At 38.9% G+C, this 25,727-nt stretch overlaps 1 protein-coding gene across 1 annotated transcript in view; it reads left to right on the top strand.

Moving 5' to 3' along the window:
* MAPKAPK2 (MAPK activated protein kinase 2) overlaps positions 1-25,727 on the top strand; it is an 84,943-nt gene that overhangs the window by 46,730 nt on the left and 12,486 nt on the right. The window contains exons 2-3 of the mRNA XM_063297466.1: positions 15,389-15,528; positions 22,991-23,055. Of these exons, the coding sequence (XP_063153536.1) occupies positions 15,389-15,528; positions 22,991-23,055 (205 nt within the window). The remainder of the gene's footprint in view (positions 1-15,388; positions 15,529-22,990; positions 23,056-25,727) is intronic.

Genomic DNA, 25,727 nt, shown 5'->3' with positions numbered 1-25,727 from the left:
CCTCAGTGCTCCTGGCTAAAAACTGATCGAGTTCAAAGGTAAAAAGGTGGCAGCAGGATCCTTTTCCAAGGGATTCAGCTGAAGTAGAGAGTTTAGAGGATGGCCCTGACAGATTGAGGAAGATCCATTACATAGGCAGTAATCAGATAAACATGACTTGAGCCCATACCAAGAATGGTATTTTTGAAAGGGAAGCTTCTTTCAAGACATGTATGGCTGGGTGGAAGCTTCCTTCTGAGATGCAGTGTCTTTTTGTGACATGTGTGGGCGTGTGTTTCGTAGCTTCATTAATTAAATTGCAGGCTTTTATTGGGGGGAAAAGAAACAATATCACAAATGCTGTTAGAATATAAAGGACAAACTGAATACTGAAAGGCTAGAATCAGAGGTATTCTGGAAAATACACAGCACCTGGTGAAACTATGCATGCAGCAGCTGGGGCAACTGGAAACCAGAATTCTCTCCAAATCTCTGTGCAGATGTTCCAAAAGTGGTGGCCTTGGTCACTGTGAGGATTTATAGATTGTCTCAGAGTATAACACCAACATTTATGGTATTGTTTTGCATCCTGAGTATTTGTTTTTCCTGCCAGCTGCTTATCTGGCTTCATTAGTGAATCACCTGGGATGCAACTGCAGCACAATCATATGTTGGGATCAGAACAGCTGGGGTGGGAAAAATGTGATATATAAATAACTTTCTTTGTATCTTTTAAGGCAGCCTTTCTCAACCTTTTGACCCCGGAGGAACCCTTGAAATACTTTTCAGGCGTCGGGGAACCCCTGCACAGTCAGGCTCAAATATAGGCCAGAAGTTACAAATTATTATATTCGTTTCATGTGTAGGCTTGTATATATGCATTAACAGTGTTCTTACCCTAAAAATAAAGAATGAAACTTACCTCTTTAATGTTACGTTGCCTGAATTTGAAATAATTTTTTAAATAAATTGTGGTATCCCAGGGAACCCCTAGCTTAGTATTATTTTTCTTTTTAAAGAAGAGTTGAACTGTATTGTCCAGGCATGGGGATCTATGAATTTCCAAGGTCAGCTAAGCTTCAGCTTGCCTTGGCCACTGCCACTGCCTTGGGTCCAGGCGAGAGCTGCCCCAAAGCCATTTTTCAAGCCCTGTGTTTGGAGGGCAGCTTGGCCAGATTCTGTTTCTTCTTGATGTAGAAAGCTTCTCTTGGGGTATGTGAACTTAAGAAAAGATATCTACTGGGTGATTATAGGTGGGGGGGCTTGATTTACTGTCCTGTTAGGTCTGCAAACGCTGTGTGGAAGTGAGGGGATCCCCCATCTCCTATCGCCTCTTACCGGATGGTCATGATCACTGCAATTCCCCGGCTGCAAGACGGTGTTTTGGAGCACAGATGGGGTGTTTCCAAACTTTTCCTTCGCATGAAAAGGCTCTGGGCAGCAGGCAAAAGCCTTTCAAGTCCCATGAAAAAGCATGGGTTGCCAGCTCTGCCCACAGAGCCCATGGACACAGCTGCTCAGTTGGCCATGTTTTTCCCCTCTCCCCAGTTGCTATCCAGGGAACCCCTAGTGACTTCTCACGGAACCCTAGGGTTCCATGGAACCCTGGTTGAGAAACCCTGTTTTAAGGCAAAGCATCTTTATCGGATTGATTTTCTTCATCCTTCTGCTTCTCCATTTTTACACTCATTTTTTTCTTCTTGATATTCTATTCTGATTGTAAATCCTAAGTATCTTATCAGATGGGAGTCCACTGGTGCAGTTGTGTAATATGAATGTAGTGAGGTTGGTTTAATTCATTGTCTCTTCTGTAGCTTATGGACAGAGGCTAAATTACACTTTTAAGAAGTCATAACAAGCTTTGGGCTCCCTTGCTTCCCTCTCCTCGTTTGGTCCAGGAGGAAGCCATGAACAGTGAGAATCCTGAAGGAATTGGAAGGATTGCAACATAGTGCTCAGACACTCCTTTTATTTAGCAGGGATAAGCTCTATGCCTACATTACTCATGCGTAGGTTCTTACTGTTTTGAAGTGGGAGTGAAATTGTTTTGTTAGGTGACACCAGGGATTAAAAACTATCTGTCATCCTTGCATTGAGTATACATCTTTGAAAATATCTTTGTTATTTGAGCTCATATCTTTTATTTGTTTTTAAAGGTATATATTATGGACTACTGGAATCTCAGCGTTTAACATAAAATTAAAACCAGAGATATTAAAATCAATTACAGATAATAATGAGAAACAAAAACATTTAAAGATCTATTTTAAAAGGTGCGTTTTTAATTGTTAACAAGTAGGATCCTTAACTTATCTTGGTAAAAGGAATGTCCTAATTTTGCAACTCAAACACTTGAACAGTTCCACAAACATTACAATTGCTTTGTAAACAACTGCATTCAAGATATGAATATCTATGTTAGAAAGGTGAAGCTGAGGTGGAATAAATCCCTGTTCTGCTTGTTTTCATAATAGCATTCTATATGTGAATAATTTATGAACATGCCATTTCTTCAGTCTCATAAACTATCTTATCATCCATAGAAAGAAGACGTCCAAGCTTCAGAGCAGGGATAGGAATGTTGACGACCTTGAGAGATTTTGAAGTTTCCATATCCAGAGATTGTGGAAGCTATAGTACAAAGCATCTGGGGAGTATCACTTTAGACACAAGGTAGAAGGGGAGAAAGGATTGGTCAGTATCATTTTATGAGGTTGTGGCATAGAAGTTTCACTATCCTGCACATTTCTGAATCTCAGTAAGGGATTTGGAGTCTAATAGGCTTTTGAAGACTTCGGTAGAGGCTCAGGAAGGAGAGATTTGGAGCATGAAACATTGTGAAATAGAGGCTAGCTATCTCTGTAATTCGTTGTCAAGGATGTGGTTTGAGGTTTTTGTGAAGGCAGTCTCTCCATTACTTCCTGGTGAACAGCCCTACCTGATTTTGCTATTAAATGACCAGGTATGACAAGAATATTTGGTGGTTGGTGAGGGGTTGATGGAAAGAATAGGAAGGAGGGGAGTCTAAGAATAGGAACAGGAATGGCAGGAAATTCACTAATGCAAGATTGCTATCTTGTAGAGTTCAGTTATATCTGGAGGCCTATGAGATAAGTGTTCTACTGGAATCAAGTGAGATAACTCATTAGTGATAAGCTGGCTACTTCAAACCTCAGTTCTTTAAAACCTAACTAATGCAGAACCACTTCTGTGTTTTAATTCAAAGTATTAATGCAACACTTTCAAATAAAACATGGGAGAGGAAAAAGGGGCATAAGTGAATTGCAGGTTTAAACCTAGCTTAATCATGATTTCTTCTCTCCAAAGAACTCTGGGATATGCAGTGCTATTAAAGGGGAACTCCATTGTAGCACGTCTCTGAGAATCTTTATTAAGCTACAATATCCAGAATTTTTTGAAGGAAGCCATGACATTTAACTTGGTGTAACTGCAGAGATTCCACCAGTGACCATGTAATGGGTATTGGCCGCCTGGTGCATTTACAAAATGCTCTTATAATTATGCCCCATTCCCACCGGTTGTGGCTTGTTCATAGCTATTTTACATTTTCTTAAAAGTACTTACCCAGTGCCACAGAGCAAGTCAGTTTTTAAAATCTCAAAATAAGAGCCTTTCCCGTTCATTTCCAAGACTTTTCTACCACTGGGTTACCATCCCCCGCAAAAGTATTTGGCTGAAAAACAATGGAATTGATACGTTTTGGAATTTTAAAACCTGTAGCTGGAATTTTGGGCTGAGGCCACATTCTTGTAAAATGCCAAATGCAACATAGCCATTGATGATGATTATTCATTCCACTCCTGTTTTGGGATGGGAGCTGTTCCTTATTCCTATGGCCAGAAAGGAAATAGGGAGAGTTCTATGTTTTTGTTTCATGGAAACTAAAAAATCTTCAGAACCAGTGTTAAGCAGTTGTCGATTTTTAGAGAAAGATTATGTTGAAGCTGAATCCCTACCTTCTATGATTTGTACTTTCTGGTAACAAACCATTAATCTACTTCTGAAGCTGATTTTGAATATTGCTCTCAGAAAGATAATGATGCCCCATGCCAGACTAGTTCATTACTAACTTGCTATGAACATTCAGAAGAACTCTTGGGGACCTTACTCCTTGACCTGACCTGACTTATTTTCTGCTGGTGGTAGGGAATGTGATTAAGATGGCTGATTTATTTGGTAAATAAATCCCCTTCTACTGCCACTGCTCAGAAATCAGCTAAATTGCTTATTCAGTAAGGCAGCAAGTAATATAGTCTTGGCTTCCTTTGTCTTTCCTACTAGGGAAATGGAAAGGAGAGAAGCTTCAAGCACAACTTCCCTGCCACTTGTCTTTCCTAAAGGGCAGAAGTTTGGGAAGGGGGAAGAAAATTACTTGGGGCCTTGGTGGCTGACTGATGCACAAGCGGTTCAGAGCTGCTGTTTAACCTGTGAGAGGAATTCCATCAGTGGTATTTAGGATCCTTGGATTTTTTTTTTTCATATATTAGTTTACTCTGAATTAAACCCCTAACTGATCACATAATTGTGCAAGAAACAAATGCAGTTACTGAGAGCTAGTTCACATGGTACAATTTATCTGAACAAAAAGTTCAGGTATGTGCTTGCACAGAGGTGTAATATTTGGACTAGGTACTTTAATAACCTGCTGGCAGCAGTTCTTTAATCTGTGGCAGAAAGGTGCCACTAATGTCCTATGAATTGCTGTTGGCCTTATCCTTGATTACATAGTTCACAATTTATACTAGATCCCACGTTAACTACTTGACCAAATAAGATTGAACTTGTATGAAACGGACTTCTAATAACTTGGCTAAAGTTGAGGAAAGTTAATGCAGATCAGTTCAACAGTAAGGATTGAATAAAAGCTTACCATAACATACACCTGAACCATTTAGAGAAGCTGGAAAGAAATGTAAACAAAAATGATGGAACGTGAGTCCCTCCATCCCTCACTCACTCCCTCCCTTCCTCTGAACTATGTTTGGTCTTGTAGCCTTAACGGGCACAGTGACCTTTGGCATTATTAAATTAAAGGCCTGCAGTGTTGAAATAAAATCCCTAACGGTGACCATTTTTATATAAGGGATTAACAAGACTTAATCAGCCTGTTACAGCATTTTGCAAATGGGTTTCCTGAAGATCTAGCCAGCTAGCTAGCGGCCTGCTTATTTTTTGCCTGTGATGGTATTTTTGAAACTCTTTGCACTGAATCTGGCTGCAATAAAACAATGTGCATTGTGATTCTATTTTAACTGAGTTTTTTTCCCCTATGAGTCTTATTACAGTTCAAACTACCCTCCATTACAAAATCTGATTAATGAACTAACTATTGCATTTCTCTCTCTATTAGTGCACAAATATCTTTATATTTCATACACTAGGGATAAACAACCTTTAGAGCTGGTGATCCTATTGGAAATTTTTAAAGTCATGTTTTGGATCTTTCCAAGATATGGGACTGCCATGGGGTTTTTGCTTGCTTGCCAAATGCTTACCGTAGTGGATGTGACCCCATGCAAACACACACAACCCAGAAAGCAAATGGTTGGGATAGTTCTCTATCTCTGGCTCTAATCCCTAGGCTTCTGTCTACATATTGCTGTGGTCTTTTCACCTTCCTCCCATGCATGGGCAGATAAGCACATCTTCAAGCAAAACTCTGTAGTCACCTACCTGTTTTATTTCAAAGAATGCCTGTGAGAACCATGTAGGGCCTTGGGTTGTTCTTGTGAAGGAAGGTGAGACTAGAGACTGATGCTCTGCTTTGCAACATGCATTTCTTTTTCAGTAAAAGAATATTTATTTCTATTTTTTAAAGCTGCATAGGGCAGGGAGGCCCTTAGCCCAGAGATGTCTATAAATACCTTAGTGTTCACATGGATGTCTACACTCTTAACCCACACAAGGATCAAAATAAATCCAAGTTCTCTGCTTTCTGATGAAAGGTGTCAGCCTTGCGAGGTACTCCAGACAAGAAACACACCCAGATGAACTAATCCTACTTTACTGAAAGTTACACTAACAGAATTTTGCAAAACTGAAAGTAATTCTCCCCTCCTCTCTTTTTAGTCTCTGGAAAACTAGGGAGGGTGAAACGCTTTGCATGTTTTTCCCCTACCTGCGGACTGAGCTGCCTCTTATCAGACTATTGCCTAGGCTGCGGGTCTCCATCCTGTCTCCCAAGGTCATTCCCACATACCATTACAAAAGGGATTCAGTAGTTTTAAAAGACTGAAATTTGAAGGGAACTGTTAATTTCTGGAAGGGAAAAAACTTGTATACAGCAGAAAATTCTCCTTTGAGAAACCTTCCCATCCAATTTTCAAAAGCTTGGAAGGCCAAATACTAAGCTTAGGCATGCCTACTATTAATAGGGGTGGATTTTTTCCAATCACATGGCCTTGAAACTCAAAGACCATACTTTGGGGTGGGTGGCGTGGGGATCTCCCAGTTTCACAGGCAGTTCATGGGAAGGCTTGCAGTAATTTCCTCTTGCCTCTTCTGACTATTATGTCCTTTGCTTTTTATAGTGTTGATGTTTCCTGTTTCCATATCGTATTTAGAACTTTTCTGATGGAACACCATGTTTATCATATATACAGGGCTGCCTGAGATTAATTATTTTTAAAAGAGGTTTTAAACACAGTGGATGATTCAGACATCTATAATCATAATGTCAGAGGAAAGGAAAGCTAAAAATAATTGAATCCAACCTTCTGTTTTGTTTCCCAATCAATGCACTACATATTACTGCCTCCCCATAGATATATTTACTTGATTGTAATCATTTGTCTGTTTCTGTTCTGATCATCCAGGATCTTCCTGAATGGATACTGTGGAATCATGACAGTTACTAGGGGGTCTGTAACTTCCAAGGACAGTGACAGCCATATTTATTTATTTGCCTATTTACTCATTTTGATTTGTGTCCTTTTTCCCAGAGGTCACCTGTACTTCTGCTATGTTTTTCCAATAGGAGAAAACACTATCAACATAGTAGTCATAGTGCTATTAATAACAACAGTAACAATAGCAACACCATCAACACACCACCATCACCTTGAATAAGCTGCCATAGTGCTTTGGCTTGGTTTTCTGGCTCAAATAATATAGTTCATATTATGGAAGTTAACATCAGCTCACCTATAGCCAATTGCTGTCACGCTTGGTGTGTCATCACATAGCACAGCAAATATATAACTGTTAGGCGGTTCGAATCCATGTGACGGGGTGAGCTCCCATTGCTAGTCCCAGCTCCTGCCAACCTAGCAGTTCGAAAACATGCAAATGTGAGTAGATTAATAGGTACTGCTTCAGCGGTCAGGTAACGGCGTCCATTTAGTCATGCCAGCCACCTGACCACGGAAGTGTCTACGGACAAACGCCGGCTCTTCAGCTTTGAAACGGAGATGAGCACCGCCCCCTAGAGTCGGACACGACTGGACTTAATGTCAAAGGGAACCTTTACCTTTACTAGCCCTTGTGTTATTGTTGTCCTTTACATACATTATTTAATTAATTCCTTGACTTAACACAGCACAGATATTTATAAAATGGCCTCTTATTACTGCTGTTCCTTCCCTTTTTTTACTAGGCTAAATCAAGTCAACCCATCAAGTAATTTCTTATACAACGGCTCGTTATTCTTTCAATAATTCTAGCTTTTTTTTTTGCATGCAATCTACTAAATGTGTCAGTTGCTCTATAGAATGGGTGGTTTTAAAGCAAAGGGAAGTATCTCCAGAATGTCAAGTCAATGCACAATGCAGTCACTTGCAGTAAACACAGTTCATGCATGATGTCTGAAAAAAGGAATGGTATATTGTATGTGAAAATTCATGTAGAATTCACATGTTTGAGAATTTTCCTTTTTGTTTTAGATTTCAGACCATATTTATCTATTTATAAAAGATATAGTGTGAAATGTTCATGATTTTTAAAACAATCCCAAAGTTAGGATAAAAATTCAATTAAAGTGGTTAACCCACTTGATTATAAACACTTAGGTTAAAGGTTAAACACTTAGGTTAAAATATAAATAATTTAAGGAAATCTGTGAAATATTAAAAACCACAATTCCTCAAAACTATAAAAATAGGACAATACCCCCCAGACAAAATATACAACAGCTCCAGCCAATTAATTACCGGGTGAATATATATGCCTTAAGGTGGCATCAGAAGTTTATAAGTCTCCATGCCAACCTTATCTGAATGGCTGTGAATTTAGTAATTACAGGCATGTGCAAATTAGACTTTTTAAAAGTTATGACTTGTGCAGCTTTTAGCAGTGCTGTATGATAAGTAAAATCAAAATAGTTTGCTTTAAAAATGCCACATGAATATTGCACATTCCATCTTTTCTTTATAAAATACTTGTATTGTGTGATACTGTTGTTTAATCACAGTGCAGTGCACGTATCATCATTAAATATCTAACATTTCTAAATAGGGCTTTGTGATACTATTGCACAATACATTAAGCAGCACTTGGACTTGCCTTCTTTGACTGTTTGAGTACACTCTTGATTCTGAAGACCTTTTCCTTTCTCTCCCCCTTTTTAATATGCAGTCAAGACTTCTGCCTGTTTGGCCCATGAAGAACTCTGAAACTTGAGTGACTTCAATGGCATGAGAACCCCTACTCTCCTTTGTTTTATAGCTTCTGGAGTGTGCCTTGCCTCAGCCAAAGTTCTCCATTTCCTCTCCCAATCTCCCTGGTAGCTGACTTGATCACAGACATTCTCCACTCACCCTGTGCTGTATTCTTTCCACACACTGTCATTGACTTGAGGGTCTGGCATCACTGGTGGCAGCCTGGGCTCCAGGGAAGCCCTTTTATCTACCTTCAACCAAGTGATTTTTTAACTGAATGTTTGAGGGTTTAAGGCTGAAGGGCAGCAGAGTCATGCATTCTATCTGTGGATCTCTCTCCTCTCCCCTTCTTCCAATTCTTACATTATGAGCTATGCAGCTTGAAGGATCTTACTTGATGCACACCTGTGCATGTACTGACAGCTGCTATATGGGCCAGCAAAGAAGAGGTGAGTGAAAAAAGATAGTCTGGCTGACTTACTAGGCTCTCAGGAATGTTGTTGGTTAGATAACTGATTCCTAAGCCTGCTACTTCCCTTTAATTTCTGCATCTATACTCTGCCCTGAACTGGAGATCGGAGATATCCTGCATCAGGCTTCAAACTAGTGTTGATGAATCCAAGAAAAAAGGATGGGTGTAGGGATAAAAAGATGGGAACATATGTTTGAAGTGGAAGTTATTCAGGAGGAGGAGCTCCATGGATGAAAGGAATATTGTAGTGGTTGATTTGGGGAGTTGAGACTATTTGCTAATCCTCAGTTTAATTAAATCATTGGTAAATCATTTGCTCTCAGCTTGACTGGGTTATTTATTGCAAATAAAAATTGCAGTAGTAAATGAGTAGGATGAAGGGAGTAATTTATTTAGTGATTAGGCCTTTGATGTGGCTTTCACTTGGAGGTTCCATTAAGTTCATCAGATTCTCCAAATGTAGGTTGAAATTACAACTCTCAGAATTTCAAGCCATTAGGATAATCCAATACATATGGAGGGCATCAGGTTCGGAAATGCTGACCCAATCCATGCTTCTATTATGCTCCACAGATGTTTACAAAGAAGACATCAAATCAAAATAATCCTGTGATTATTTGTCCCTTTCTTCTAATATTAGAAATACTCAAAATATAATTTCGTTTAATTATACTGTCTGGCAGGAAAAACTTCCAGGGATGAATCAGGTACAGGAGTTTCAAGATTGTTTTGGATGGTATTAAGGGAAGAGTAGCTTGGCAGGGTGGATTGGATTATAACACGTCCCCTGTTGGGAGGCACCAAAGTAGTCTTGGAGAATCTGACCGAGGATAAGAATTCCCAAAATTTGTCACACAGTTTGGAAGATCTTGCATACCACAGTTCTTCCTCTGCCTATTATTTTCCCCATATGCCTCCTGTAATTAAAGTTTGCTGTAAAAACAAATACTGTATTTCTAAGGTTTACCTCCAAAATACAACCATGAATGGTAACACTAGCTGTAATTTGCATACTTTGGATATCTGGTTATTATTGCTTAAGATGGAGGTCAACAAACTGGAATATGCCCTGAGGAGGATGACAAAGATGGTGAAGGTTTTATCCTGGTTTTTTTTCCCTTGAGTTTAATATGTCAGAATGTAGGAGGGAATTTAAATGATTAAAAGCTTCTACATTAAAAAAAATCCCTTCAGGAAGATTAGGTTTGGCTAGAACTGTCTTCTTTGACATGCTAGTTTTCTTCAGTATGGAAAATGTTTTTTATATGGAAGAACATTTGTGAGCCCTGATAGCCTGTAGTCTGAAATGATACAGACCAGAAACACATTTTCTGCCTTAGTAGAAGGAAACCTTTATTGTATCTTGAACTTTACACTGTAACACCTCTTGACAGTTTTCTGGCTAAGGCTCAGGAAAGCTTGACATGAACAGAAAATACTTAAGCCCAAGTGTTAGAGAAGATAAAATTCCCCGATAATGTCTCTGACCAAGGAAAGAAGTTGCATGTAATATGTTGATGAGGCTTCCCATCTTTGGAGATGCAGTGTCAATATTTGCACTGTATTCTGTGACATAAACTGGGGGGACTTCTTGCTCAATTTTTGACCATTCATGTGGGTTTGTGACAAATGTTGCTGTAACGTTGAGCCAACTCTCCCAATCTTTCAGGTTTGAGTTTATCAGAGATAGAAAATAAATAATAAATAAATCTAGGCTCCATCAAACAGACAACAAAATTTCAAATTTAGACACCCAATGTTATGTAATTACAAGCTGGCACAGTATACAGTAATTAACAAGTTCTGTTCATGTTCCCAAAGGGGGCATTTGTTAGCTGCACACAAATGAATGGTGGAGGATTTGCTAGGTTGACAAACATTTCCTAGGAAAAAAGAAGCACAGTGGTCTAGTATCAAACAGTGGGCTCTTTCTTGTGGACAACTTGAAAAGGTCTGTGTCACAAAGAGGCATGTATTTAATTTTCCTCATTTGGTGCCACCTGATTGTGTTGAATTATAATTCTTAATCATCCCCACCTAGCATGGACAGAGGATATCAAGTTAGAGAAGGTTGATATATTCTGTTACAGTGTTTGGCAGGAAAAAAAATTCAATTTGATGAAATAATTTGCTTTCAAAATTTCTTCCAAATGAAAAGACATTGCTAGTGAAATTTTCACAGGTGGAATGTGGCCTCTGTGCATATGAAGTATACAAAGGGTCCATGTGAATGTGTCATTTTTCATTGTGCAATAATTTCTCCAGTAGTTTTTGCTCCTCCTGGCTTCTCATACTTCAGTTCAATCCCAGATGAAGACCACCAGAGACAAGCCCTCCCATGGATTTTTTTCTCCCATTTGGAAAGTGTGTAAAGCCAGACAGGTTTCAGAGTGAGGGAAAGAAAACAAAAAACAGCAGTAGCATCCTCTGCCAATCCCAGCAATAAAATAAGCTAAAAAATCTCAGGGGGATAGAAGAACTCCTTTCTGAGGAAAAGTTATTATCTGGGGAAGGGATTGAGTCACCAGTGAGGAATATGCCACAGTTTTATAGAATGACTTAGCTGTGAAGATAAGATATAAAGAGAAAACATTCTCCTCTGATAGCAACAACTTTCAGTCAAAGATGCTGAAAGTGTGAAGTGAAGCCACTTCAAGGTAGTCCAGACAAGAAGCACAAACCATGAGTACTAAAACTACCTTTATTGTAAGGTTACAGTAAGAGATTCTTGTGAGTCTGAAAGCATTTCTCCCCTCCTTTACTTTTACTTTCCAGAAAACTGGGGAAGGTCCCTTCTGAGATGCTTCCCACGCAGCTTTCCTTCTGTGGGCTGAGATACTGTTAACATGATGGTTGTCTAGTCTGTGGCTCTTCTTCCTGTCTCCCAAAGTCATTCCCACATACCATTACAGAAAGCTAGGAGATTCGGGACCAAGAGAAATATCTTGTACAGAACATAGTTGGAATTACACCATTTGTTCCCACCAGACGTCATGGTAATGCCGATTTGGATGCCTGTATGTGGGGATTAGGGGGTTACACAAACTCATAATAGCTAAAGCTCCCAGGAGCCACTTGTCAGAACAGCAGTTTGCTGGAGAACAGTGTCAGGAGGCTGAATTTGCCCTCATGTCCTTGTCCTGGACTTACTGTAAGACAGCCAGCATGGAAAAAGGATGCCAAACTGGGTAGGATTTTTGCCTGATCCAGGAAGTCTCTTCAGTATCATTTTCTCATAGGCATAGAAAGTGTAAACTAAAGTTTTAATTTTGAATATAATTAATTTTTTTTTAAATGAATTTTTAAAATAAATATCTTACTCCTTTTTCCCCCTAAGTGATTCATGGAAGTTTTCACATTTAATCACTTTTTTAAAATTAATGATCACTCAGACTAAGAAGTGGTGAAGGCTCAGGATTACGGAATGAACCTTAGAGAAGGGATTTAGTCTGGACCCCCTCAGTCATACCATTTTCAAGAGGAGAATGCTAGTTATATTATAATTTGGGATAGTTAACATGTGGATGAATCCCTGCCACCAGGTGGCACAATTGGCCTTGCATTGTGGTGATTTCCTGTCTGTTGATTATATTCGTTACAATCTAAGGCTGTGCATGTTTTTTTTTAAATTATTATTGTATTATTATGAAAAGCAAGCAACACATATTACTTGGGTACAGTGGAATATGTACAATATTAACTAGAGATTATTAGCACTATAATGATTTAGGTAACTTAAACCTTTAAAGATAAGGAAAAAAGTTTGTATCAGTATTAACTATGATGATTAGAAAAGAAAAAAGAAAGAAATAGAAAAGAAATAGAAAAAATAAAAAACTCGAAAAAATGTGTTTGGTTCTAAACTCCCCCTTTTTTATATCTTGACTAATTTGTGGTATTTATAAACATTTAGGCCCCCTTAGAAACCAAATTGTGTTTGTAGTTGCTTTGCTGTATAATATATTGTATATATGGGAACCATTCTTGCTTGAATTTGGTTAAACTTCTGTTATGAATATATGCTGTTTACTTTGCCATTGCTGCATATTCTCCAAATTTAAGTTCCCTGTCAGATGTCATTGTGTCCAAAATTTATTCTTGCTGCCATGAGCATGTAACTCAGTAAATTATAATATTTCTTGTTAATGTCTTCTGAAACAATACCTATTAAAATGGTGATTTCATTTCAAATTTAATTTCCAAAATGTTCTGAATAATACTATGTATATCTTTCTAATACTTTTGAGGTTTTTTACATGTCTGCCACATGTAATAAAATGTTCCTTCTGTTTCATGACATTTCCAACATTTATACTGTATGATTTATCTATCTTGGAGATTATTGATGGAGTTGTATACCATGTGTAAAACATTTTGTACCAATTTTCCTTTAGCTTGGAGTGAATTTTATTGATTTGGTCCATAATTCTTCCCATTGTTGTGTTGTGACTGCTTCTTTTATCATGCATTTTTTAATTTGTTCTGTCTCTGTGTCATATGTAAGTAGGGGTTTGTACATGTGTGGCTGTGCATGCTTCAGAAAGTCCCAGAAGTGCTGTGGACCTTACATCACTATGAGCACAACACCTCTCTACTGTTCAGTAAAGCATCCACACCATTTTTCAGTCTTGCTCACAAGCCTGAAAGAAAATGCTGGTGCTTCAAGGAATACAATCATTTAAAAATACATGGAAAAGGTCCAAAGCAGGTCTTCCAAATCATTTCTGAAGCATGCACAGGCTTATTAGAGAGCTTTGTAAGGGACTGATTATAAATGTCCAGGAATTGAATTATCTATTGGCTCAGTCAGCATTATGCTTCTCATGTTTTGTATACCTGCTGGATTTCTGAGCAAACGGACAGAGAGAATTATACAGGTTGCATTGCCAGCCACAAGCAGTGAAACAGTGTTTAAAGTTGTGGAGCCGGAACATCCAACTTTTACTTCCTCCGCTTTAAGAGAGCTTTAAGCCTACTCTTGTGATATGCATTTGATAACTTTTAAAAACAGCATGTAGAGAGTTGGAACTATCTACTGCTTTGCCTTAAATATTGAAGGCTAATTTTAAAGAAGTAGTCCATGTGTAATATTAACACTGCATGCAAACAATTGGGCCAGTTAAAAGAGGTTTCTGCACATACGATTAAAATAAATACAGCTTCCCTTCGTTTACATGTGTAGCTTTTGAAGTTGCACGGTTCTCCATTTATCTGTAGAGCAGAAGGCGTTTATTTTAAAATTCTGAAAGCAGCACTTAGTGATGGCATAACAAGTGAAATCTGAGGAATGGAATCTGAGGAATGGAATCCAATATTCAGCTACTGGTGATGATCTAGTATCAAGCTATAGAGAAAGTGGCCCCTCACACTCTGGCCACCTCCTCCTTTTCTTCTTAGAGGATCTCATGCAGAGAGCTCCAAAAACTCCCTGTGTAAAACATGCAGCTTCTGGTCATTGAGGATGAAGCAGAGAGTCTTACGTTGCTATGATTGCTCTGTGCTTAGCACAAATTAAGCTAATCACAAAGGATTAGGATGGCAAAAGAGAGTATTAATAGTGTTCTAGAAGAGGGAATTTCAGCAGGATTAATTTGTATGACAAAGCTGGAGGAGTATCTGACCCAGCTTATTCCAGTTGAGCTGAATTTTTTGTTCTGTTGTTTTAATTATGCAAATGGTATGGTTACCAGAGCTGAACAGCAGAAATCTGGACAACACTAGAGGGCAGCAAAGAGATTCAGAAAACTCTGACTCTTTGCTGCCAACTGGGAGGTCTAATGCAACCAGTTCATCACTAATACAACATACTCAGAATCTATAGGTTATACTTGTCCACCACTAGAGGGCACATGCGATTCTTTTGTTTTGTTTTTTTGCTTGATGTACTGAGACCTTTTTAAAGGGCTCAGGATGCTTCATAGTTTAGTTTTCCTGTGAAGCCCTTGGAGGTTTTGATTGTGCCATTTTGATTTTGGAGGTTTTGATTGTGCCATTTAACTTGCCACAAAATGAGAAATATCTACCCAGTATGGGGATTTAGGGAAGGGCCTTAAAATCTTTAATACCCCCAAACCAAACAGCGAGCTGAAAAAAATTGGCCCTATCTATTCCAGGAGTGCAAAGGAAATGCTTGGAAGTGGCAGACATGTAAAGTAGTAAACCATTCATTTTTTAAAGAATGCATTATTAAATGCTAAAGGAATTGAGATTCTAACCTGCAGTGTCCCATGGTTAGTGATTAACGTTGACCAAAGATGCTCTCAAGTATGCTTCCCAAATCCAAGGGAGAAAACCCTCTGTTTTTTTTTTTTGTCCTTCCTAGATGCTGCAAGACTGTCCAAAAGCTCGGAGGGAAGTTGAACTCCACTGGAGAGCATCTCAGTGCTCCCATATTGTGAAGATCATGGATGTCTATGAAAATCTTTATCAGGGTCGAAAATGTCTCCTGATAGTTATGGAATGGTGAGTGTCATTGGTGGGGGAGGGGGGTGGGATGGGGAGCCATGAAATTTATCTTCCTTTGCCCAGGTAGAGGCCATATTGGCCATGTAGTCCTGCCCCATTTGATGCAGGAATTTTTTTTAAAATGCACCCAACCCCCACCCCACCCCCAATGTTTCTATAGGGCAAAAATCTTCAGTGCTATAAACCTACATGTAGCCGTAATAACATATACCTTATTTATACTGAATTATTATATTACACTGCATTACTATACCCATTTTCAATCTTAGAATGCCCCCTCCTCTCATGAAAAATAATTAAAAACAAGCTGAATTTTTTTGGTCCTACCCACATGCTGATGTCACTGCAGACTCTTCTCTCCTGCATTATCGGACTCTGATTTAGATCCAGTTGGGTCTATTAGCACATACAACTGTTATGAGTTGCTAATTCATCAAACATAAGAATATTAGTCTTAGTATTTCTTGTTTGCATAATCTGTTTTAAATTTTAAGAGCTTCAAGATAGCTAAGTTGATGCTGCAATTGGTAAAGGTATGGGTAAGGAGTGACACTAGAGAGAGAACGGCTTTCCATACTTCTAAACATTATTTTAAACTGTTACTACTTAGCAATTTAGAAAGCTATTCAATGCAACACTCAAGAGATTAGGAAGAGTGCAATTATTTATATATTAGTTACTTTTCTTTAACCATTGCATTTTTAAAGAGCTGTTAGCTTGTAAAAATATAAGCTTATATATAACTGTTAGTTTATAAAAATAACCCCACAAAATCACTTTTAATCAGTAAAACTCGTGGATTGTAACATACAAAAAAAAGGCAATGGAAGATGGGAAAATCTCTAATCAGAGAGAAACTAGAACAGAACACTGAGAATTAGCAGTCTGTAAAAATGAAACAGTTTCCTTTAATACTATTGAAATACAAGCAGTGGATTGCTTTGGTGATAGAAATCTGGAGGCATGCCCCCCTCCCCCGGAAATGTTCTTATCTTTAATTCCATTTGCCTTATGCCAGAACACTGGGCATCTCAGATAAGGGTTTTGTGAACTGTATAGCTCAATAGGAAGAATATGGTTTTTCTTTAGCCCTGGCCACTCAGGGCTATATAGCCAAAGTCAACTTGTTGAATCAGGCTCACAAAGATACCAGAAGTCAAATTCCATCTTTCAAGGTTGTAATATATGCATTACAAAATGGTCAAGTTAGCACTTTTGCAATATTTTGGATCAGCTGAATTTTCTGGGCAATTTTTAAAGGTAGTCCCCTCTCAAACTCAGATGTAACTAAACTGTCCAATCAATTTAAGTCACAATTTAAATCTAATAGTAGTAAGAATTATTCTTTTTGGAAATAGGACATGTTTAGTACATTTTAAACTGAGTACATCAAAGTTTAAGCAATATAAGCAGCCTCTACCTGGAAGAGGAAGAGGGAATGGGTGGTATAGTAAGCCCTGGAAGAGGAGGACAGTGGTAAAGAAGATGTGGAATGGTCCAGCAGGTTTTTCTTCTTTCTATTTCTGCTTCCCCACGCTGGCTGCAGCAAAGTGCTAATCCCATCATACATAGATCTACACAGATTGTGGGTCTTGACTGTGCCTTTTCCTCTCTGCCTAACATCATGCTGGTCACTGGGCAAAGCAGGGTGAGGCACACAATTGTGGGCAAGAGAGTGTGAGAGCAAGTGTGGGCAGAAGAGAGCGTTTTGATTTGTTCGTGAGAAATGCTTCTGCCCAGTTTTTCAGCAGAGGAAGAGAACTCTAGACCCCTCTGCCCAAAAGGGAACGGTTCACATCAGCACATCACTGAAATATAGGAACTTTGTAGATGGGGCTAGGAACTATATCCATCTCTGTTCTAAAAGAAAAATGGGGAACATTTGGTCCGGGGGCAGTTGTGACCCTCATCACCACTTTTCTTACCCTCTCTGCACCAGTTAGACTTTAAAAATCAAACCAACAAAATATGGCTCCAGTGTAGGCTTTTTAAAAAAGTCTAGTAATCACAGCTGAGCAGAACATTTGTTGGAAATCACAGTTGGGGAAGTAGACATTTACTTTCCATTTTTTCAAGCACTATAATTTCCCAGGTATCTCTCTTGAAGGACAGTTAGTTGTTTAAGCATCCATCCATTTCAGTGAAAGATTTTTTTAAAAGCTTAATTTCTGTGCATGGGCGTGAGAGATTTTTAGGGAATTCTCGGCATGCAAATGGGTGTCCTGAATGCAGTGTCATACTTCCAAGTACATTATTGAGTAAATCATTATTATTGAGTAAATCATTATTATTGATTAAATGAATTGTGTCAAAAATAGCTGTCTGGATTGAAAAGTATTGTTTGAGACAATAGAAGTTCTGTCTATAATTTGCTTATGCTAGCTATTTTGTGAATGCAGAGTCACTGTCAGAGTATTTAACCTGTGTAGGTTTCTACTCCAGCTTAGCAACCTTGTATACTGAATTCTACCCTGCTGCTGGCCTTTTAAAAGTATTTCTACTGCCAAGGGTCCTATGGCAAGTTTGGATGCTGTTGGCCACTATCTATTTTTGTAACTGGATCATCTGACCTCCCAATGTTGTTGTTTATTCGTTCAGTTGCTTCCGACTCTTTGTGACTTCATGGACCAGCCCACGCCAGAGCTTCCTGTCGGTCGTCAACACCCCCAGCTCCCCCAGGGACGAGTCCGTCACCTCTAGAATATCATCCATCCACCTTGCCCTTGGTCGGCCCCTCTTCCTTTTGCCCTTCACTCTCCCTAGCATCAGCATCTTCTCCAGGGTGTCCTGTCTTCTCATTATGTGGCCAAAGTATTTCAGTTTTGCCTTTAATATCATTCCCTCAAGTGAGCAGTCTGGCTTAATTTCCTGGAGGATGGACTGGTTTGATCTTCTTGCAGTCCAAGGCACTCTCAGAATTTTCCTCCAACACCACAGTTTAAAAGCATCGATCTTCCTTCTCTCAGCCTTCCTTATGGTCCAGCTCTCGCAGCCATATGTTACTACGGGGAACACCATTGCTTTAACTATGCGGACCTTTGTTGTCAGTGTGATGTCTCTGCTCTTAAGTATTTTATCGAGATTTGTCATTGCTCTTCTCCCAAGGATTACGCGTCTTCTGATTTCCTGACTGCAGTCAGCATCTGCAGTAATCTTCGCACCTAGAAATACAAAGTCTTTCACTGCTTCTACATTTTCTCCCTCTATTTGCCAGTTATCAATCAAGCTGGTTGCCCTAATCTTGGTTTTTTTGAGGTTTAGCTGCAAACCAGCTTTTGCACTTTCTTCTTTCACCTTCATCATAAGGCTCCTCAGTTGCTCTTCACCTTCAGCCATCAAAGTGGTATCATCTGCATATCTGAGATTGTTAATGTTTCTTCCAGCGATTTTAACTCCAGCCTTAGATTCCTCAAGCCCAGCATGTTGCATGATGTGTTCTGCATACAAGTTGAATAGGTAGGGTGAGAGTATACAGCCCTGCCATACTCCTTTCCCAATCTGAAACCAGTCCGTTGTTCCGTGGTCTGTTCTTACTGTTGCTACTTGGTCGTTATACAGATTCTTCAGGAGGCATACAAGATGACTTGGTATCCCCATACCACTAAGAACTTGCCACAATTTGTTATGGTCCACACAGTCAAAGGCTTTAGAATAGTCAATAAAACAGAAATAGATGTTTTTCTGAAACTCCCTGGCTTTTTCCATTATCCAGCGGATATTGGCAATTTGGTCCCTAGTTCCCCTGCCTTTTCTAAACCCAGCTTGTACATCTGGCAATTCTCGCTCCATGAATTGCTGAAGTCTACCTTGCAGGATCTTGAGCATTACCTTACTGGCATGTGAAATGAGTGCCACTGTTCGATAGTTTGAACATTCTTTAGTGTTTCCCTTTTTTGGTATGGGGATATAAGTTGATTTTTTCCAGTCTGATGGCCATTCTTGTGTTTTCCAAATTTGCTGGCATATAGCATGCATATAGCTCACTGACCACACCATCAAAGCTATCCCCGATATTGTTATCCTTCCTATACAGGTCTTCTGTATATTCTTGCCAACTTTTCTTGATCTCTTCTTCTTCTGTTGTTATCCTTCCTATACAGGTTCTTCTGGTCCTTGCCATCTTTGTTTTTGATCATACCCATTTTGGCCTGGAATTTACCTCCGATGTTTCTAATTTTCTGGAAGAGGTCTCTTGTCCTTCCTATTCTATTGTCTTCTTCCACTTCCGTGCATTGCTTGTTTAAAAATAATTCCTTATCTCTTCTGGCTAACCTCTGGAATTTTGCATTTAATTGGGCATATCTCCCCCTATCACTGTTGCCTTTTGCTTTCCTTCTTTCTTGGGCTACTTCTAGTGTCTCAGCAGACAGCCATTTTGCCTTCTTGGTTTTCTCTTTCTTTGGGATGTATTTTGTTGCCGCCTCCTGAACAATGTTGCGGACTTCTGTCCATAGTTCTTCCGGGACCCTATCTACTAAGTCCAATCCCTTAAACCTATTCTTCACCTCCACTGCATATTCCTTAGGAATATTAGTGAGCTCATATCTAGCTGATCTGTGGGTCTTCCCTAATCTCTTTAGTCTGATCCTAAATTGTGCAATAAGAAGTTCGTGATCGGAACTACAGTCAGCTCCAGGTCTTGTTTTTACCGACTGTATAGATGTCCACCACCTTTGGCTGCAAAGGATGTAGTCAATCTGATTTTAGTGTTGTCCATCTGGTGAAGTCCATGTATAAAGCTGTCTCTTAGGTTGCTGGAAGAGGGTGTTTGTTATGCACATTGAGTTGTCTTGGCAAAATTCTATCAGCCTGTGTCCTGCTTTGTTTTGTTTTCCCAGGCCATGCTTACCTGTAATTCCAGGTGTCATTTGACTGCCCACCTTAGCATTCCAGTCTCCCGTGATGAAAATAACATCTCTTTTAGGCGTGTTGTCCAGTAGGTGCTGCAGATCCTCATAGAACTGCTCTACTTCAGCTTCTTCAGCATCTGTGGTTGGGGCATATATTTGGATCACTGTGATGTTAGATGGCTTGCCCTGAATTCGAATTGAGATCATTCTATCGTTTTTTGGATTGTATCCAAGCACTGCTTTAGCCACTTTACTATTAATTATGAAGGCTACTCCATTTCTTCTGTGGTCCTCTTGTCCACAGTAGTAGATCTGGTGGTCATTTGATGTGAAGTGTCCCATTCCAGTCCATTTCAGTTCACTGACGCCCAAAATGTCAATCTTTAATCTTGACATCTCACCAATAACCACATCCAATTTGCCCTGGCTCATAGATCTTACATTCCAGGTTCCAATGGTGTGTTGATCCTTAGAACATCGGATTCGCCGTTCACCACCAGCACCGTCGGCCGCTAGCCGTCCTTTCGGCTTTGAGCTAGCTGCGTCATCATGTCTGGGGCTAGTTGAACTCATCCTCTGTTCCTCCCCAGTAGCATTTTGACCATCTTCCGACCTGGGGGTCTCATCTTCCGATGGTATACCGACATATCTCTGGTTGTACTGATCCATTTAGTTTTCATGGCAGAATACTGGGGTGGGTTGCCATTACCTTCCCCAGGGATCGCATTTAGTCTGACCTCTCTGTCATGACCTTCCCGTCTTGGGTGTCCCTTCACAGTTTAGCTCATGGCATCATTGAGGTGCTCAAGCTACAGCACCAGGACAAGGTAACGATCCTTTGCTGAAGGACCTCCCAGTAGCTGCAGCATTTAAGAGAAAACTGCTTAAAACAAGCAACTTTTTCACTCTTTCATTTGGAGGTTTTAAATCCTAGGTGTCTGAAGAGAAAAGCACCAAATTTACATCCCAGGGTGGGTCTTACTGCTGTAAGCAATTTTCTTGACAGGTTTATTGAGGAAGTAAGTCCTTAAAGACCTGGCTCTATGCCTGGTTGTGGGGCCCTGAGTGTGGGCAGGAACCCATCTCTTGGTTATATTAGTTATGTTGTATGATATATTCTTGGCTGCTATGTATTTTAATTTTTGTATTATTATAATTGTTTTCACTTTATCTTTAATTTTGTTTCCCACCCAGTCACTTGTTGAGATGGGTAGTCATACAAATTGAATGAATGAATGCATGCATGGACCTCACATATTGTTAGTGGGTTCTCATGGGAAGCAAGTTCATGAGATAAGTCATACATAAGCTTCCTAGAATTCTAGATGTCAGAACATCTGAGTGAAGGAAAACTTATGACAAAAGGTTGAATCTATACAAAAAGCTAATTAAATGCTTGATTAATATAAGCTTGTTGTTTGCAACAGAATTATACATTGTTTTCTTTATCTTCTTTAATTTTTTTCACCCAGGGATTTAAACAATAAAGCTAGGAATTTGTTTATCATTGTTTATCTTTTTGGGCAGTTTGATGCAGATACCAAATTTCCTTCAGATATTTTCAATTAAATGCTTTATATATATAGAGAGAGAGATGAATGATGGATTCTGTGGGTGGTATCTGGGGAAGTAGAGGATGACTTGGTTCCTGTAGTTGATGCATTACTGATCTCTTCCTTAAACACTGGCATTTATACATCCTTTAATTGGGAAAGTTACTGAATATACTTTCATGCCTTGATGAAGCTTATTCTGAAGTTTGAATATCCTAACAACAGAGGCAATCACAAAACTACAGTTTGTTTATTTAAAATAAACTGTGATCAGTACATATTTCATTGACAGTTTTACTGTTGAGACAATAATAGTCTTGTGGCACTTCTCACACTCCCATATTTATTATAGTGATTTTTTTGTGTGTGGACCACATCAGCTGTTAAAACACCTGCTGCATGATGCATTAGTCTTTAACTTGATATACAACTCTATTGTTTCTTATTTATTTATTTTCTATCCTGCCTTTTTTATTTTTATAAATAACTCAAGGTGGTGAACATACCGAATACTCCTTTCTCCTCCTCTTTTCCCCACAACAACAACCCTGTGAGGTGAGTTGGGCTGAGAGAGAGTGACTGGCCCAAGGTCACCCGGCTGGCTTTCATGCCTAAGGCGGGACTAGAACTCACAGTCTTCTGGTTTCTAGCCCAGCACCTTAACCACTAGACCAAACTGGCTTTGACTGATGAACACAGTTATCTGAATATTGAGACAGTGGCAGAGTTCACATATTTATGTACTAAGCCACCAGATTTTTCATTTAATTTTGCTTAGCAGGAATGCCTGATTCTAGTCATTGTAGTTTGTAAAGTAAATTTTATGGTTCATATTGTATGTGAGCAGGTCAGCATGGCTTGTCTAATAAAGTATGGTTAAACCAGACCGTAGTTTAGTGCATATCGGGAATTCAGCAATCTAACCCCCAATTTACTTAGAAGAGACAATATTCTGAAGACCCAAGTACTTGAGGCCTAGAGGTGATGGAAATGTGTTCATACTTTTGGGTTGAGACAACAGTTGTTATTGTAACCAAATTTGTTTATGAATTTCAGCTTGGATGGTGGGGAACTCTTCAGTCGAATTCAAGATAGAGGAGATCAAGCTTTCACAGAAAGAGGTATGAGGAGATATGGTAGATTTCTTCAAGCTTAATACAGATGTTCAAATTGAGCTACCTTTTAGCATAGGGTACTGTTGAAAAAGTCTTAAGACTTCCTGCAAAACGTAGCTTACCTAATTCATCCAAGGGGGTTTCAAACAATTACTTAGAACTGTCATGGACAAACTTCAGGGTCACTGAATTTACTGTGTTCTTTATTATTCTCTATCTCTGAAATGCATCAATGGTTAACTAGTGCCACTGTCAAGTGCCACTGTCAAGTGCCACTGAATCAGACCCAGTCCCTGGTGATTGGATGGATGAGTGTCCAGTATTTCATTTGTTTCTGGAGTTAACACATAACTTTTCCAGTGACTTTCCAGCAATCTCTTTGATCCTGTCTATCCACCTTATCCATAGTCTTCCCTTTCTTCTGGTTCCCTAAACCTTGCCAACCTAGTTGCTTTTTCCAGTCTAACTTGCCAAAAATATTTGAGTTTTTGCTTGCTGATCATCTTTTCAAAGAGATCTATAACTGTTCTAGGTGGATGGATAGATTCTTCTTGCTGTTCATGGCAGTCTTTAGTGACTTTCCTAATTCCACAATTTGTCTATCTTCTTTCTCTTGCTCAGTGTCCCAACTTTCCATTACCATTACTTTAACTACTCTGATCTTTATTATCAGGGACATATCCTAATCCTTCATGTTTTTGTCTGTTTATCGTGTCCCCCCTCCATAGGACTAATCTCCTCTCTACTTCTCCAGCACACTGCCCATCTTTAACTAAGCCCAAGAAAACAAAACTATCTACTTTACTTCTTGACCATCAGCTGTAAGTTCATTGAGCATGCCTGTTGACAACATCGTTGTCTTTTTAATATTTAACATTAATATATTTTTGTTTACATTTTTAATTTCATAATGAGGTCTTCTGAGTCTTCTTTACTTTCTGCTAACAAATTAATATTGTCTGCACACCTCAGATTGCTAGTGTTTCAGCCTCCAGTTTTGATTCCAGCAGTTACTCTTTCCAATTCTGCTATTCCTATAACAAATTCACTGTAGAAGTTAAAAATATATGGTGACAATATACATCTTCATCTCATATCCTTTTTATTCTGAATTACTCTGTTTCTCCAGATTCAGTTCCTGCACCAACTTTCCATTCATTGTAATAATCAGGTGTTTGGACACACCCAGTAGTTCTAATATATTCCACATTCTGGCTTGATAAACACAATCAGAGGTATTGCTGTGTCATTAAAGAAAAGGGAAATCTCCATTTGTTTGTTACCAATTTTATTTTAACTATCTTTCCCCCTGCCTTGTGTGAAACTTCTCTTCATTTGACATTTGTCTCTCTTGCATACTTCTACTCTTCGTAATTTCTTAAGGAAAGCTTTTCTTGCATGAGGAATTAGTGCAACAGTTCAGTAATTGCACATTTTCTTGCTTCTGCTTTCTCTAGTATAAATATATCTGCATTGATTTTTTCCAATCTCTAGCTTACACAGTTTTGTTCCATATTTGTTAACACAGAGTTACCAGCACTTTAACTCTCATTTTTCCTGTCCGTTTCATCTGCATCTGGTGTTTTCCTATTTGACAGTCTGTTGCCTATTACTTTATAGTGGAGACTGTACCTGAATATCTTCTCTCTTTACAAATGTTTTTATCATCCTATGATCCCATTTGTAAAGCATTTCATTATAGTCTTTTTCTCTATGACTTCTCATCTATCATCACTCTTGAAAGGTCCTGATAGATAGATAGATAGATAGATAGATAGATAGATAGATAGATAGATAGATAATTTTCCTGTGAAGAAATATCTTTTTTACATTCTTGAGTGGGGTTTTTTGCTTGCCTTTTCTTGCTTGGTGTTAAAGGTCTGCTTTCAGCTGTTGTGCATTCCTGTGGCTTCAGACTTTAATATTCTGTCTTGATTCCTTGCTCTAAAAGCCACTTGGATAATTTTCTCTTTGAAAACTTATATTTTTCAGTTTTTTTTTTTTTATAGTACTGAATCTCTTATCTATTCTCATATTTCCTCAGCTATTCTTTTGTATTAGTTAGGTACCTGCTTCTTACCTTAATGTTCATCTGTTTGTTCTCTAGGTCACATCTTGCTGGGACACCTACCCACATCAGTAATTAACCCATGTCAGTAATTCATAGTCTTTTCCATAATCTGTATCTAGATTTCCTGTTATGTAATGTATTTGATATAGTCTTTCTGATGATGCCCGAAGTAAAGTTTGCAATTCTGTTGGTTAAGCTGGTGTTGGCAATGAATAAAGAACTTTCTTCACAAAACTGTATTAACCTAACTCCTTCATTAGTCTTGAATGTGCCCTCCTATTTACAGATAGCAATGTCAGTGACTTTTTAAAAAGTGAACAAGATTTCTTGAAAGGATGCTTACTTATATTTCATGGTGGCAACAACTGGCCACCACCTGTGGCTGCACTCATTGTTGTAGAATTCTTCTTGAAAACTGCTTGCTAACTCCACCCATAGATTAAGGTCCTGACTGATGGTCAGCCATTATTCCCCTCTCTGCTTCAGAAAAACCATACAACAGTGTTTCTCAACCTCAGCAACTTTAAGATGAGTGGATGTCATATCCCACAATCTTAAAAGGGGTGAGGTTGAGGAACACTCCTCCAGGACAACATTATGACAGATT

The sequence above is a fragment of the Candoia aspera genome, chromosome 3 (assembly GCF_035149785.1).
Source record: "Candoia aspera isolate rCanAsp1 chromosome 3, rCanAsp1.hap2, whole genome shotgun sequence".
Lineage (NCBI taxonomy): Eukaryota > Metazoa > Chordata > Lepidosauria > Squamata > Boidae > Candoia > Candoia aspera.
Note: the sequence above shows the minus strand (reverse complement) of the source record. Positions and strands in the feature narration are given on the sequence as shown.